General features: G+C 40.1%; 1 protein-coding gene across 3 annotated transcripts in view; it reads right to left on the bottom strand.

Moving 5' to 3' along the window:
* The window catches only part of bcas3 (BCAS3 microtubule associated cell migration factor), a 312,938-nt gene that overhangs the window by 49,473 nt on the left and 247,281 nt on the right, over nucleotides 1-16,184 (bottom strand). Inside the window, exon 24 of one of the 3 annotated variants that reach the window (XM_080289123.1) lies at nucleotides 1,102-1,304. The exons of the other annotated variants lie outside the window; for them this stretch is intronic. Coding sequence (XP_080145249.1) covers nucleotides 1,285-1,304 — 20 coding nt within the window. The 3' untranslated portion in view covers nucleotides 1,102-1,284. Of the gene's footprint in view, nucleotides 1-1,101; nucleotides 1,305-16,184 lie in introns of those variants that run through there. 3 annotated transcript variants of the gene reach the window in all.

Raw genomic sequence — 16,184 nt, 5'->3', positions numbered from 1 at the left:
ATATTTACTGAAGCTAGCATGCTAACCAGGAAGCCCTGGGCTGCAGTCATGTGTAATAACACTCAAGAAGCGATTGCGTGTGAACGTAGTGACCAGTGACCGTTTCCGTGTTTTGGTTTGATACAGTCTATGACATGGCATCTTCTCAGCCTTGCACCATTCCACCTGCACCTCGCTCATAAAATGTAAACTTCCCTACATCAAGGATGTCTTACACTGCTGCAGAAGCCATTCCTCCTGTGGCAGTGTCACAGTGTTGCCATTTTGTGTTCCATTAAGTGCGTATTTGTGTGTATGTGTGAGAAAGAGACAAACAGCGAGTATCTGAGAAGATGTGAGGATGTAACCTGCCAGATCATAAAAGCTTGAAGGATGGTAAGCATGTATACCCCCCTCTGTCAGCTCCACATATATGTACACTGACATGAAAGCAAGAAACAGTGAGCTGTGTGTGTGTGTGTGTGTGTGTGTGTGTGTGTGTGTGTGTGTGTGTGTGTGTGTGTGTGTGTGTGTGTGTGTGTGTGCGCATGTGTGTGACACATCTGGGAGTATAATCAGTGGGCTTCTTTCAAGAGCTGCCAAAGCAAACAGACCAATAAGGAATCCACTTTACAGACCATCGATCTCCGCTGGCCACAGCCAACACAAACACATGCACACACAACCATACACACGGCGGGATGAGCAGCCACATGCACACAAAAATGGTTACATTCATTCATACACAAAGAATAATTCCCACCTACTGCACGCTTACAAAGCAAGAAGACCGACAAACTCACACACATGCAGGGTGTCTTTTTACTGCTCTCTCTCCCACCCACACACACACACACACACACACACACACTATATACACACAAGATTTAGATAATTTTACAAAAAAGCAAAAATTTTAAAGTAGTTTTTACATCTAAAAAGAAATAATTTTTATAATGATGTATTATAATATTTGAATTATTTTTTGCTGACTGCGTGTGAGATAGAGAGAGCTGGGTGTCTTTGAAATTCAACAAAAGCTGATAATTCAGAGATGCTCTTAGCAAAAAATTAAAAAGAGAAAGAAAAAGAAATATGAGACTGACCACTGACCAGCAAAAATCCAGGATACAACAATTTTATTCTTGTACAAACTAATCCCCTGCTCCTCTTGATTTCCTTTTCCCCCCTCCAACCAGACGGGGAGAAAACACTGACATAAAAAAAAGACAAATAAACAATGGAAATATTGTTATGTGAAGTCTCTGAATGATTCAGTGTCCCGCACTTGAGAGCCATTGGCCTTTAAAACACTTCCAGATGATCTGCAGACAATAGGAGGAGAGAAAACAAGGCTAATACGTCATCCATTTACTTTGGGCCACAGTGATGAACAACAATAAATCCTGGAGGGGCGACATGCAAACACATGCATCCACCCACACACACACAAGGAAGTGTGTTTGTTCATGTGTATTTGTAGCAATCTGAAAAAGGAAACTAGATGGACCGAACTGATAGGAAACTGCACATACTTGAAAGCCAAGATATAATGCAACCCACCGGCAGGTTGTTTTCACAGTCCGCATGGACACACACACACACGCGCACACACACACACACACGTGCATATATGGCCAAGTGCAGGAGACAGCCTCCATTGAGAAAATCAACGAGCTGTGCCTCTCTCGAGACTGGAGCGCACATACACACACAAATGTGGAAATACAGTTAGACTCACACCAAAGCTATCAGTGGCAGCATCAAAGAGCCAGTGTCTGTGGTGGATTTGTGAAGTTTGTTAAACTGATATTTACCAGCTTTTACAGACGTTAAATAGAGCAAAGTGTGTGTGTGTGTGTGTGTGTGTGTGTGTGTGTGTGTGTTTATTTTGACTTTCACATTTATTAAATCAGTGTTGTAATGATGGATACTAATTATGATTGAGAACTGTGTATTTATTTATTCTCATTCTTTTCTATTCTTATTCTGTTTCTATTCAACTACAATACTGTTGTACTTAGTTTATTTTTTTATTTTTACTTTTTCATTTTATTTTTACAGTTTGCATCTTTGATCCAGGAGGACGATAATTCGTCCCACTGTATACTTGAGTGTATATTGTTGGGTTGACAATAAAACTTTTATTTTAAGAGGATATTTGAACACAAATGATTAAAACAAGTAGTTTTGGCAACTTAAATATAAAGTAATAATAAACCATGCTCAATAATAATCAGACATTTGTTATTTAGGGTATCTTATTTTCCCCAGTGAGCGCTGACATAGGCTTCAGCCTCCAGTGAATCCTGGGAACATGTCCATTGTTCGAAATGTTATATATTTATACACTAGCTAAGGATACTTTATATGGGGGCTCAGTGTTATATATTGTATAAGTGCAAAGTGTGAAGTTGAAAGAGGCCATGAGCCTCTTGGGTGCCTCTGCTTCCAGGAGAAGGGGAAGTTTTACTTTACTCGTTTTTGACCCCAACTTTTACTTTCATGTAACTACACAAAAATCGTTCATGGTTGAAAAACTTTTGAATTATGAAAACCTGCCCACAGATATACACCCATAAAGACTCAAAGATAAAAGAGGAACACATTTTTGCCATTATTACAGAACAGAGCCTGACTTGAAAGGTGAGAAAATATCACAATGTGATAGTTAATAATTAATTATAAGTGAAGAGGGATTGATCACGTCTCCACGTGATCCGCAACAAACACTGAACTGTTTTATGGGATTAATGGAGAAAAACTTCTGTTCCACTGGCCTCCAGTTTTTTCAGTATGGCAAGCGATTACCATCATGCACCCACAATGAATGATACCAAAAGCTCAGTACAACCATCTGCAACTGTTGCATGATAGTGTATGCATAAAAGGCCAAATAACAATATTGTAACATTATCATTATATAGAGTGTTACGCAAAAGTGTTGAGTCACAACAGATTTTTTTGAATAAATTGCTTCCAGGGGGGCAGACTAATTTTCTTGGTCTTGAGCAACAGTTCTCCAACTTTCTGACGTGTTTGCAGTTTTTCTTTGGCTCCTTTTTAACAAATTTTTCAGTCCAGTCCTCGTACCATGTTTTGTTTTTTGTTTGTTTAGCCACTGAACACCTGTGAAACCAAACATATGTAATGAACACACACACATATAATACACACATATATATATATATATATATATATATATATATATATATATAATACACATATATATATATATATATATATAGCTTGATTGAAAATTAGTGGCAACAAATCTTAAAAAGCGATGAATCCAAATTTGAAGTTTTTGCTTCACATAATTATCAGTAAATTCTGAGGTCAGGATAGAGGTACAGCAGTGAGTGTGTACAGCTATCTGTTGTGGTTTGGTGCAGGATTTTAGCCAAGAAATGCAGAAATGCACCAGCAGATTTCGATGCAATACCAAATGGAAAGGGTCTGAATGACAGCGGCTTCATTTTACTGCATGACAATGATTCCAGACACAATGCCAATACAGCAAACACATACAGTACATGACTATAAAAACACACAATACAACGCTATTAGCCATGGATTTGTCTCCTGAGAGCCCAGACCTCAAAATTATTGAAGCACTGTGGGATCATTTTGCCAGAGAGTGGAAGAAAAGGCAGCCGACACCCAAAGAAGCCTAAAGAACGATTCCAGAACATTTCCTTAAAAAAATACAGTAAATCTCATCTAAGAGAGTTCAGACTGTGCTGAAGAATAAAGTTACTCATACGAGATATTAACTCCCAACCTTGATGTGAAAGTTCTACTTTTTTTTTTCTTGGCAACTACTTCAAGATGAAGTCAAGAAAATATGAAATAAAACTTGCATATTTCCCTTTGGAAAGAGTTTTTGCCGTGGAAAAAAACAGAGAAAATGCTGTTGTGCTGGAGAAAGCGGGCACATGTGCTTCTGTTTTTCTCCCTCCTACCGAACACTGTAGGTGCTGTGGGGTCACCCTGCCTCAAAGTGCTGCAAATGCAGACAGATTTCATTTAGTCTGGGGCTTCAATGCACTCATTAGTCACTAGTCTAGCTTTGGTTTATGTTTTTTGTGTTGCACGGTGGTCTAAATACATTTACCCACCCTGCTGAGAATACAGTTTGTGGGGGAAACAGAAAATACTTTGAATATTTCATGGCACCGTATCTCATATTTAATATACTGAAAATTAGTACACAATGCTCCCTAGAGATGAATGTTTGGTTCACAGCAAATTGAAGTTGGATCCAAAGCCACTGAAATGACCTTTGTAATGTAAGGTTGAGACAGAGAAATAATCAAGAATGATGTCACTTCCTGACTGAAGGGAGAATGAAGAGACGAGAAGATGAATAAGGCCAGTAGGGTGAGGTAACCAGGTACAGATGGACCCTGTGTGTGTGTGTGTGTGTGTGTGTGTGTGTGTGTGTGTGTGTGTGTGTGTGTGTGTGTGTGTGTGTGCAGCTGCAGGAAGGATCCTGCTGAGAAAGAGCAGGACGTCTTGTCATCCACTGTGGCCACAACATCAAGACACACTCACGCACGCGCGTGCACACACACAGACACACAGATACATCAAAGGGTGTGCGGCCAGCACTGTGGTGGTGTGGGGAGACAAACAACAACAGCATCTCACACACAAATGTACGCACACACTCGGGTACACTCGCACACGATCCTCTGACTCACCCGTGCAGACACACACGCTAACACACTTACAGAGTATAATCAGTCACATTCATACATACAAACAGACACACACATACACATTCTCTCACACACATATACATACACACTAACACAGCCCACATAATGAGCCATTTCAGCACTGAGACCACAGCTAATACAGTAAATGACAGGGAAGGGCTGGGAGAGAGCCAAGCTAAATGTGACACTGATTTTCTGCAGTGTGTGTGTGTGTGTGTGTGTGTGTGTGTACCGCCTTGACACCATGACTCTGCAGGCTGGGACCCAGATGCTGGCGTGGCCACTACTTTGTTTCGTTCATGTACCCAGCTACCACGGTGTACAGATACACATTCAGTCTAACGCACACAAATACACACATAGAGCGCTGTCCTTAAACAGCACGGCTGTGGTGTTGGAAACTCTGACCAAAGTGTCAGTGGAAGCATCAAAGCAGCATAATGAGAGAGCAGAGAAAAACCAGTCAACAAGGCAGCTCACACCAGTCCAAAACACAGCAATAAACACCACCCAGCAGTTGACTACACTGGGGGGTCACTGGGCTGAACATGCAACATGTGTCTGCATTCGTTTAGATGGAAATGATGGGGTGAAGACATCAGACAATTTGTCATGACTGCTCCTCGCTGCTATTTTAAGAAGGAATAAAACAGCTCCTATGGAGATGCTTTGTTTTTCAAGCACTTTATTGGAATTTGACAGTTAATCCGATTCGGTGGCAACAGGTGATGAAATACAACACGATCGCTGTAGAAGTAAAGATGGAGAGGGATTCATCACTGCTAAAAAGTTGGCAAATAATTAGATACCTCAAGAATAATACTAGAGACGACAGAAGGTAAATCTGCAGAGGATGAGGGGATTCGATTATAAAACATTTGGTCTTCCATGACTTCTACAAACAGCCATAGTTTAAAAAAAGGCGGCAGAAGATTTGATGTCCAACGTGCACATAACTATACACGTGACTGTCTGGGCTTATTGGTGGTAGTTCCTAAAGCAAAATTAAACACCGAGAGTTGTGCAATACAGATGTGGGGACTTACTGCCATCGCATATGGCAATGTCCTTTAATTGTTAGATTTTGGAAAAACACTGCTATAGAGCTAAACTCAATCTTTCACCAGACAGTCCCACTGAACCCTGTGCTGTTCTTTTTGGGTCTATCTGTAGAAGGGCTCTCTCTGTCTTCTGTACAAATGCTTTTATTATGTAAACTTTTACATTTAGTGAGGCGATGTGTTTCAATGGATGCAGAGACGACCCCCCCACTGTTACACAGTGGTACAGAGAAACATTCAAGGTGTTCCCAATGGAGCGCCTTAGTGCCGTTATAAAGGGCAATTGCGATGCATTCTATAGGATATGACGGCCTTTGTTTGACCACCTACCTCGTGAACTTGCCGAGCTATTACATAAACGGGATCAAATGTGGAATACTGTACATATTCTGACCCAGATGTGTACATTTGTGGTTTTTTCCTTTCTGTTTGCATTTGGCTGCGCTGATTTGTTGTTGTTTGTCTCATTTCCAAAAAGTCAATAAATCATTGTTTTAAACAAAAGAAAAACACTGAGAGCTGTCCATGATATAGGACCTTGGAGTGTATCTAGTAGCATTTGGAACTTCTTAAGCTATTCTGTAGTATGGTTACTCAGTAGGGTATTTTCAAATTGTCCAAAACGTCTTTCTCATGATTAGATTTGTACGGAATGACAATATCAGCAGCTTTGATAACATCATTTAACGTTACAATATAAACCCATTGACACAACTGCTGATGTGATTTGGTGCTTTATAAGTAAAACTGAACTGAACTGAATGCTCAGATAGTGTTTTGTCTCTTGTTAAATTGTGTGCAAACTTGCTTCACTTGAAAAGTGTTTTTGATAAAGTTGATAAATTCCAGTTGCACAGGTCTACAGACCTGTCAACAATAAAAAAACCTGTCGAGAATTATGAAACTTTACAATAAAGGAGCTTGGAGTTGTTAAAAACTAAAAAAGTGACCTAAGTGTTGTTAAGCCACAACTGTATCCTGTTGACAGTGTCATCAGAACAAAGGAGAAATTAGGATTTAACAAATCAAATTCGATATGTGATGGACTCCTGTCTAAATAAATGAATTAGAATTTGGATAGTATGGTTGTTATTTGATCCTATAGTACATGAAAACCAGTTTTAGCCACTTACAGCAGATTTTTATTGTAGCTTTATTTGCCTTTTGTTTGTTTTTTTTTTGGGGGGGGGGGCAAAAACGATAATAAATGACTTCCAAAAACTCTGTGTTTATCAGAAATAAACATGGAAACATAAAACCAAACATACTACTTCTGGTTTAGACCATTTTATGATGGACCGAGACACAAAAAGCCTTTTTTAAGCCTATTGGTGTAGAGGTGCATCAGTGCACGTGGGGGATTTGCACATACGAAGACACCATTGATGCAGAGGCTTACATAGAAATTTTAGAGAGACATATGCTCCCATCAAGACATTGTCTGTGTCAGCAGGACAATATTAGGCCTCACTCTGCACAAAGTAGGAGAGCCTGGAGAGAGAGCCTGGGGTAAACTTGTTTGGTGTTGACCCTGAAAATCTTTGCTCATTTGCCATATTAATTACAGTTGAAGTAAATGATCAAATTACAGATTTTAGTTTTTGTTGCAATTTTGAAAGTGTCCCAACTTTTGGGAATTTCTTTTTTTAATTTCAGGTAAACAATCCAGTGGTGACTGCACTTTCTTACTATCTAACACCAGAATGTTCTTGCTTGTAAGTGTGTCTTTGATGATTTGAAAGAAATATGTATGCATATAATAAATGCTATATATTCAGTTATTTGCACAGATGTGCCATCTTTGTCAGTATATGTGTGCTCCAGCCTCAGTGCTCATAAATCAAATCTCCTGCAGTGCATGTGCCTCCACCCCTGCTGTGCAAATTTGTTCAATTAGCCACGGCCCCGGGGAGTGTGAGCGCGTAAACTCTCTCACTGACACACACACACAGGCCCCCCCCCCCACAATCCAGTGTGAAATGGGGCTCTGCCACAGTGTGAGGATTAAGCGACAATAAAACGCATTTCACGGCTGCAGCGCTTTATAGGACTGGCCTCCATAGAGCATTGGCCAAAGCACAGCAACTACCCCGCCTCTTTAATCTCCACCTTCTCCGCCCAAACACTCCCTCTCTCTTTATCACACACACACAACTGAAAAAAATCCACACACTGAGAGAGAGAGAGAGCTTAAATCAATCAACGCCCTCCACAGCAACTCTGTGGACTGAACGAGACGTTTTCCTAAATGAAGCTGTAAACTTCAGACAACGGCAGCAGATCATTGGTCGCCTGTTTGATGACACACACCCACCATCCTCAAGTCTTCATCATACTGACCGTGGCAAGGAAATGTGGTGCTACATTTTGAAAGAACAATTTATTTTACTCTTTATTTTATTTTATTTTGAATAGCAAATACTATTATTGTTAATATAAAAGTAATATCCTGGATGAGTGTGGAGCAGAATTTGAGTTTATATCCACGTAAGTAGTTTTATCAAGGCTTTTGCTTGAGAAATGACAACATACGGATCCCTGTGGTGGCGTTGCGAATGCTGCAGAACAACATTTTTACAGCTCTGCTTTTGAAAATTGGCATCAGTACAGTTTTTCTTTGTAAACCATACACTCTCATTTCTCCTGTGTTAAATAATTTCATTAAAACATCCACTGCCTTCTCCCTTTTTCACTCATGAGGTACCTACTCTGCTCGGCTCAGCTCGACTCAGTTTTTAGAGGCAGTGGTACCTGGTACCAGGTCTTTCTTTGGTACCTACTCAACCGGGGTTCCAAGCAATCTGAGTTGATCTGAAAATGTGACAACAGACTGCATCGACTAGCCAGTAGCGTGACCAAATAAGTCATGAGAGTGTCTCTTTCACAGAAATCAAAACTGCCATTTTTAACAACCGCAGTCCCCGAGTCGGACAAAGAGCCAGAGACCAGGAGCAAAATCACCTTAACGTCCTCCATTGTTGTGTTGTGAGTGTGTTACATACAAATGACATTACAGGACTTTTGGCGCTGTTGCTATAATGACTCCAGAGACATTAGGTGGCACTCAATTCTAATGGAAATTGATTGAAGCAGAGTAAAGTGCAGTTGAGCTGAGTAGGTACTGGTGGAAAACAGACATCTCCGTACCTCCACAGGTACGTCATTGGGACCAACTGCATTCCCATTCTTCATCCTCTTCATTTCCTCCTTACTGATCGTTGCCTTATCCACCCTCTCTCCTGTCTACTTCTTTCACCTCTCTGCTTATCCCACTTTTTCTTGCTAACCTTTTCCTTCGGATCCTTTCCTGTGCTTCCTCATTCTACCACCAGACCTCGATGTCTTCTTCTATCAGTCCAGTGCAAACAGCTAACACCTTCTCAACAGTTTCTCTCAGCACTTCAGCTGTACCTTCACAGTCATCTACCGGCTGTTTTCTATCATGTCTCAACTCATTCCTGAACTCTGTGCAACATTCGTCCTTCTTCGACTTGCTCTTCTTGATTTCCAGAGTCATCCTACAGTCTACCATCCAACTCTGCCGAGCTACATTCTCCCCAGTCTCCCTTCTCTATCAGATTGCACCTTCAGCAAAAGATGTGCACCTCCCTCCATTCTTATACGTTGCTCTATGTTACTCTGTTTTCTTCAACTATTTGTTCACAGCAGCCATTTCCATCCTTTTAGGAAAATCACTATCATGTGCTCTTCCTCATTCTCTCCTTAACACCACATCTACCCAACACCTCCTCATCACGTCTGTCCCCTTCACCTACTGAAGTCAGCTACAACCACCACTATGTGGCCCCTGGGCACACTCCATCACTTCACCAGCTTATTCCAGAATTCCCCTCTTGTCTAACATACATTTTAAAAGTTGGATCACTTCTTTTAAAGATGACAATAAAGATTCTTGACGTTTTTACTCAACAATAGTATTTAAAGCCAATTTTATGTTTGATAATGAAAAGTCAAAAACAGAGTAAAGTGTTTTCAGTCAATTTCATTAAAGCTAAACTGCAAATGTAGACATGACTATGCCCTCTTTTAATTATTTTAGTATTAAAAAATTATTTTAGATGAAACCAATAACTCAGCTCTGCAAACAAGTGCACTGATTGCAGCAACATATAGTGTAGATGTAGTGTAGGTGGTAGTTAAATGATACAACATAAGCATGCTGTCACATCAATATATGCAAGCTGACGTCTGTACATAAAGCTTATGTTGTTACCTGGGTGCTGCAGTTACACAGGTATTAATGGGGAATATTAACATTTTGTACAATTGCTGCATTTTTGAAAGTACATAAAAACCTGTTTTACTGAAAATAATTTAATTCTAATGTCTATAAAATTGCAACAAAGCTATCGAGAAACGAAGGTGATATTTGAAATGTTTGAACCTTCGCTTCAAACAATAATAAATTAATGAACCAATAAGTACATTTCTATTGATTATCTAACTGAGTTTGTCATTTCAAAGTTGTTATGTTTGTTTTCTTTGTTCCAACATTTTTAATCCACAAATAACTGAAGTGACTTGGAAAAAAATCTACGATTTTAAAATCAGGGACAGGAAAGCGACTCCATTATAAGTCCAAAGAAGAATCATTTATTCATGATGCTGAAAGACACACTTATGAAGACCTACCTGTTATTATTTTTCCTTATCACTGAGCTGTATCCTTGTTGCCCTGATTCCTCCTCTGAGGTCAGCATATGATTGCATACGTGTGTGCACGTGTGTGTGAGAGAGAGTGTATGTTGACGTGGACAGTAGTCCTGCAGTACTGGCCAGCACTAAGGCTCTTATATGAAGGATAATCCAGGATAGTCGGGGGGTCTTAACTCACCCCTCCAACACACAGGGTGTCCATGCTAGGATTTGAGGGGGTGGGGTGGCAAGCTGAGGTGTGAAAGAGAGTCCAAAAATCTCAGCACACCAGAGTGTTGCAGTAAAGTTTTGCATTAATATTTGTGACACTGGTCCACAGTGTAAAACCGAGTTTAACATTAAAGACTGTACAACTGTGTGCTGCCTACAGAAAACCACAACCATAATATAACAGAATCATTGTATTTACCAGTGAGAGAAAACAAACAGATGTAAGATGAAAAACTACACAGGGTCTGAATCCTGCTCTTCTGTGTGAGACTTCAATATTTAACTAATGCACAACAACCTTTTTTTCTATCAAACTTAGAAGCCACATTATGTCGATGCAGGCCAAGAACAGTGATAAATCACCTCCCCTACTGGATGGTTCAAGGAAACAAAATCAAAAGAGAAAAGGGGAATGACTTTAGAAAGAAACAAGATGAAGAACCCAAATACCCATCAAATGAAGGTAAACGGGAAATTATAGAGAAGGAAGAATACAGGAAATAAATTGATAGAAAGACAGCTATGAAGGAAATTGCTAGAGCAGAAAGAAAATTGGAGACGAGAATGGTGGTTTCATCCAAAAAGGGGTGGAAATGATGAAGTTGAGAAAAAGGAATGAAAGAAATGTAACTTTATACAAAGTGAAGCAAGAAATGAGTGAAGTGAAGAACAGACAAGTGAAGAAGACAGACAGATGCATGCAAGGAAAACAGCTGCTTGTTGTTAAAGTCTGCAAGTGTGTAGATAAAATATAGTTTTCTGTATCTGTGTTTGTGTACACATGTGTACGACTGATTGGAAAAATCTGGCGGGGCGTTATCAGGCGAGGTAAATCGGCCTAAACCTATTGCTAATGTCTTGCTGGGGGTGTGGGAGAGATTAATAAGGAGCCGCTCCAAAAGGCTTTAGCAGTCCTGCTAAGATTCTTAACCCGCCTAACCTCCTCTGGCGCCACTGGGAAATGTCCCTGAATGTCGAAGCAAAAACATTCACATGAGTTTCATTTTCCACAGCATGATCAATCACACCTTTTGACTTTGGATTCACATTTTTACCGCTGAGAAGGCTAAACCTGGGAATGCACTTCAGGAGACATTCAAATAATGGCTGAATATTATGATATACTGAATATGTAGAAATTGGTCATTAAATAACAGTAAATGGCAGCTAAAGAATTGGAATCCTGCATTGTCCTTTATGTGTAATGAGAACTGCATCATTTGGACTTGTCCTTAAATAAGCAAATGTATAAGAAGTGTGACTTTTTAAACCATGACTAAACCTCTTAGCAAGTGTTTATTGAACAAAGGGTCTCACTGTGACACCAGAGACACCAATACATGGGTCCTCCCTCCTGTGGGGCCACCACTTGTAGGAGGGACTCTGTGCTTTGGTTATTCGGGAGTAGAGTGGCTGCTACACGTGTTTTCCCCCAGTTCAGTGTCTGTATGTTTTCCAGGTGGACAAAGAAGTTGAACAGGTCCTGCCTGTTGCTTGCACTTATGGGACAAAATGACAGTTCGGTGTATCCAGTGATGTTTGGGACTTCACTCACCTACTGGGGACTTGTACACTCATATGGGCAAGGAGAGTGTGACCTCAAGGGATGTGACTGGGAGTTACATCCCTTCTCGATCCGAACCCCAGTTGTGTTTTTTGTTGGACTTCTATGATAAGATGCACAGCTTGTAGATAACAAACACCATGCTTGAGCATAAGGATTTCCGAAAGTGTAATGTGGGGCGATCGTGGCTCAAGAGTTGGGCGTTCGTCTTATAATCAGAAGGTTGCCGGTTCGAGCCCCGGCTCAGTCATTCTCGGCCGTTTTGTCCTTGGGCAAGACACTTCACCCGTTGCCTACTGGTGGTGGTCAGAGGGCCTGGTGGCGGGCAGACTCAAATAAGTGGTAGAAAATTCAGGTGGTGTCAATTTCTTATTTCTTTTGGTAGATTTCAGTCAGATATTTATGTTTTCACTATAAACTTAAGGCTAGAGCAACATCTGAAGCATTAAAAAATTAGTGGTTCAATTCAATTCAGTTTTATTTAAATAGTACCAAATGGCAATAACAGTTGCCTCCAGGCACTTCATATTTGACGGTAAAGACTAAAATAATACAGAGAAAAACTCCAACATTCAAACGACCCCCTATGAGCAACAGTGGGAAGCAAAAACTCCCTTTTAACAGGAAGAAACCTCGAGCAGAACCAGGCTCAGGGAGCGGCAGCTGCAATCAGCGAGAGGTGAGGGGAGAGAGACAGCCAGAGATAAATAATGACTAATGGTAAACTGCAGACCGGTGTATAAACACATAGTGGCAAATTAATTCAAGCCTAAACCACGGGTTTAATTTTTTTACTATGTGATTACAGGTACATGATACACGATGCAAGAAATCTTTCAAAACACATGCACTAACACTCATAATGTATAAATTTTAATAATTTATCACTTTTTTAAAAATTTATTTGCTTAGATGAATTTGTAATAGTTCATCTTACTAATGCTAACCCTTCTCTATATCACTGTAGGCCCATACAGAATAATATTAATGCCTCAAGGCAACTTGTTTGTGATTTAGCGTTATACACATAAAACTGAACTGAAATGAATTTGTATATGATAAGTATGCACGATGATAATTATAGTGACGATGACTATTTTTTTAATTATTATTTTATCAGCTGCTACAAAATCATTTTCCAAATATGGGATAAATAAAGTCTCATTTGTCATGTTATCTTATTTAGATAATACTGAAAAAAGATTAGTACTAAATATGTCAGATGATGTGGCTGCAAATTTTAAAAATCTGTCAAACATTTGTTTAAAAAAAACAAACTGTTATTAACTAAAAAACAGAATTCACAATCCACTGGACATAACATCCAACCACTAAAACAAATGTTTTGGTTCAGAAACGTAAAGTAAATAATCCCAAAATAATCAAGGATGTGCTTTACTAGCTCAACAGCTGTATGGTAAAGCAATACATTTGAAAATTCATGAATAATAACAATAATTATATTTTAACATTAAAAACATGAAACATCTACATGGCTTTCTCTCGCTCTTTGAATTGCTTTGTGTATTTGTCCCGTTTCACCCTAAGATTCATTAACCTGTCATCTAATCCAGTGTTACGCTGTATTAAACACCTGTCACGGTCAAGTGCAATTTAGTTGTGATGGCAGGCCCTGAGCTCATCTGTGCTGGGTGGAATTGAGACTGAAATCGGGATCATTGCTGATTCCTAACAACGTCTCGCTGTCCTCACCCTCTGATAAGGAGTGATAATCTTTGTTTTTGGCTCTGCCACTGTTTTCTGCCCTATGGCCACACTGGGCTTTGACAAATTAAGGCTGACAACTATAATTATGCCAGCTAACAGTTTGTGTCTATATCAACCGTTTTTAGAGAAAAAAAAAAAATTACACTGAATTTACAGGAGTTTGTGATTCTTTAAAATTTCTGCTGGTGACTTGAATAAAAACAATAATGCAACCTGAAGCATGTAGGCCATAGTCAAGCTGTATTTCAGTATTTATATATACTAACACTTTTTCATTCATTCTTTATCTCTGCACAACATCTATCGTTTCATCTTCTTCCACCCCGTGTGTTTTGTGCCGAGTCATTAAATTAGACCGTTTAACCTTTAAGCATGCCGCGCTCTCTCTCCATGCTAGTGATATAGTAGAGGTTGAGCTGGTGTATGTGTTATGGTTGCCCCCTAATGAGAGATCAAAGCCTTGAGGTCCTGACCCTGAGAGGAAGCGCTGGGAGTGGAGCTTTAAATCTCTGTGCTTCCCCTGCTCCCACTCCTTTGTCCCTGATATACAAATATATGCAGACCTACACATAACAAATGTGAGAAATTATCAGGCTGTGTTGCGTTAGGGGGCAAAAGGTCTGGGGTGTATGCATTCTTAGTAAGTTTGCTAGTTTAGCTCACTTGACTATGGGCAGAAATCGAAAGGGGCGATTCTGAACAATGTGGTTAAAACGCACTCAAATGTATTTAATAAAGATAAAGTGTCACTCAGGCTGCACAGTTGTGCTCTTAGACACAGCCACAGCATGAAAGAGGAAGAACTTTAAATTCCTTCCTATACTGTGACAACTGATGAACAGTTTTATTCAGCTGAGTCTGGATGTGTTCTGTGGCAGTGTGGCAAAGAGACATCGAGCCTTCACATATTACAATATCCTCCCTACAGGACGGGGATCAATACGAGCACCAGCACTTAGAGAGCAGACACAGACAGCATATTGTGAAGGGACTGTCAGGATGCTGACAACACCATGGGTAAACACACATAGAACTATTCATGGCTGCATGCATACTTCATCACACGCCCAGTTGTGTATATGAGAATGCATCACTACTCACGCCCGTTGATGTATGCAGTCGCACACACCTTTGACATGTACACACATCAACTGGTTGCAGGCCCCTGGCTTGGGGAGGTGTAATATTTCAGTAATGTGATGGAGTTTGATCCAGGGTGTCCAGTGTCCCATAGAGCTGCTGTTTTATTAGCACAAAGAGCACTCAGGGGCTCTCCAGTTCTCTCTCACGCACACACACATGCACACACTCAGTTTCATACGCACACGTCTGTACAGTCCAGTAACCACATGGACTCTATAGACTACACATGCATAGAGTGTTCAGCTGCAAAATACAAGCAGCAGCTTTCAAGAAGCGGCCCGATGCCTTAGGTATCCATGAAAGCCACATCCTGCCTGAATCATGTCCCAGAGTTAATACATCATCAAACTTCCTTCTTTTAACCAAACACCTGAAGCGAGTGGAAGACCTTGAGGTCACTACAAATCCCATCATGCCATACATTCAGACTGGAAAGCAAAGTTGTTCAATATTGGCATTAGTTAGCATCACTAGACGTTATCTGGTGTCTTCTTAGTAAAGCTGTTAAACCTGTAATGTGACTTCAACATCAGAGCAACATTGTGACATTAGTGGGCCTGGTCATGTACACGCTGCCGATGTGAAAAAGAGGACTTTCACATAAAAACAGGTTTTTTAGAGTGTTTTCTGAACGAAGAGCTACTATTAAAAGTGCAACACAGACGTTATGATGTCACGGGGCTGTATGGTGGGTTAACGGCGTATAGAGCACATGGCTGTCACAACAGACAACGAGATTATGATGCTAAGGTACAAGAAAAGCATAAGACCAGCAACGAGTTAGACCACGGGACTCCTTTCAAACCAAAGCAGGGATCCTTTGCATATTGGCAGCATATTTACTAAAATCATTGTATCATCTGGATGCGTCATCAAATTTCATAAAACTGACTAAAACCACACAATGGTGGAAATTCTTCTTTGGAATGATTTTCCATTCGTAATTTAGAGGCCGTGATCAGACCGGCTACCGTCTGGCAATGTCAAAGATTCTGAAGGATGTTGTGATGTGATGCCAACTTATCACAGCTTCATTTTTCTATTTGAGTAAATAGGTTTCAGTTATTGAGAAGAGACTCCTAACTTTAACCTAATTTA

The sequence above is a fragment of the Astatotilapia calliptera genome, chromosome 14, assembly GCF_964374335.1.
Source record: "Astatotilapia calliptera chromosome 14, fAstCal68.1, whole genome shotgun sequence".
Taxonomy (NCBI): Eukaryota; Metazoa; Chordata; class Actinopteri; order Cichliformes; family Cichlidae; genus Astatotilapia; species Astatotilapia calliptera.
Note: the sequence above shows the minus strand (reverse complement) of the source record. Positions and strands in the feature narration are given on the sequence as shown.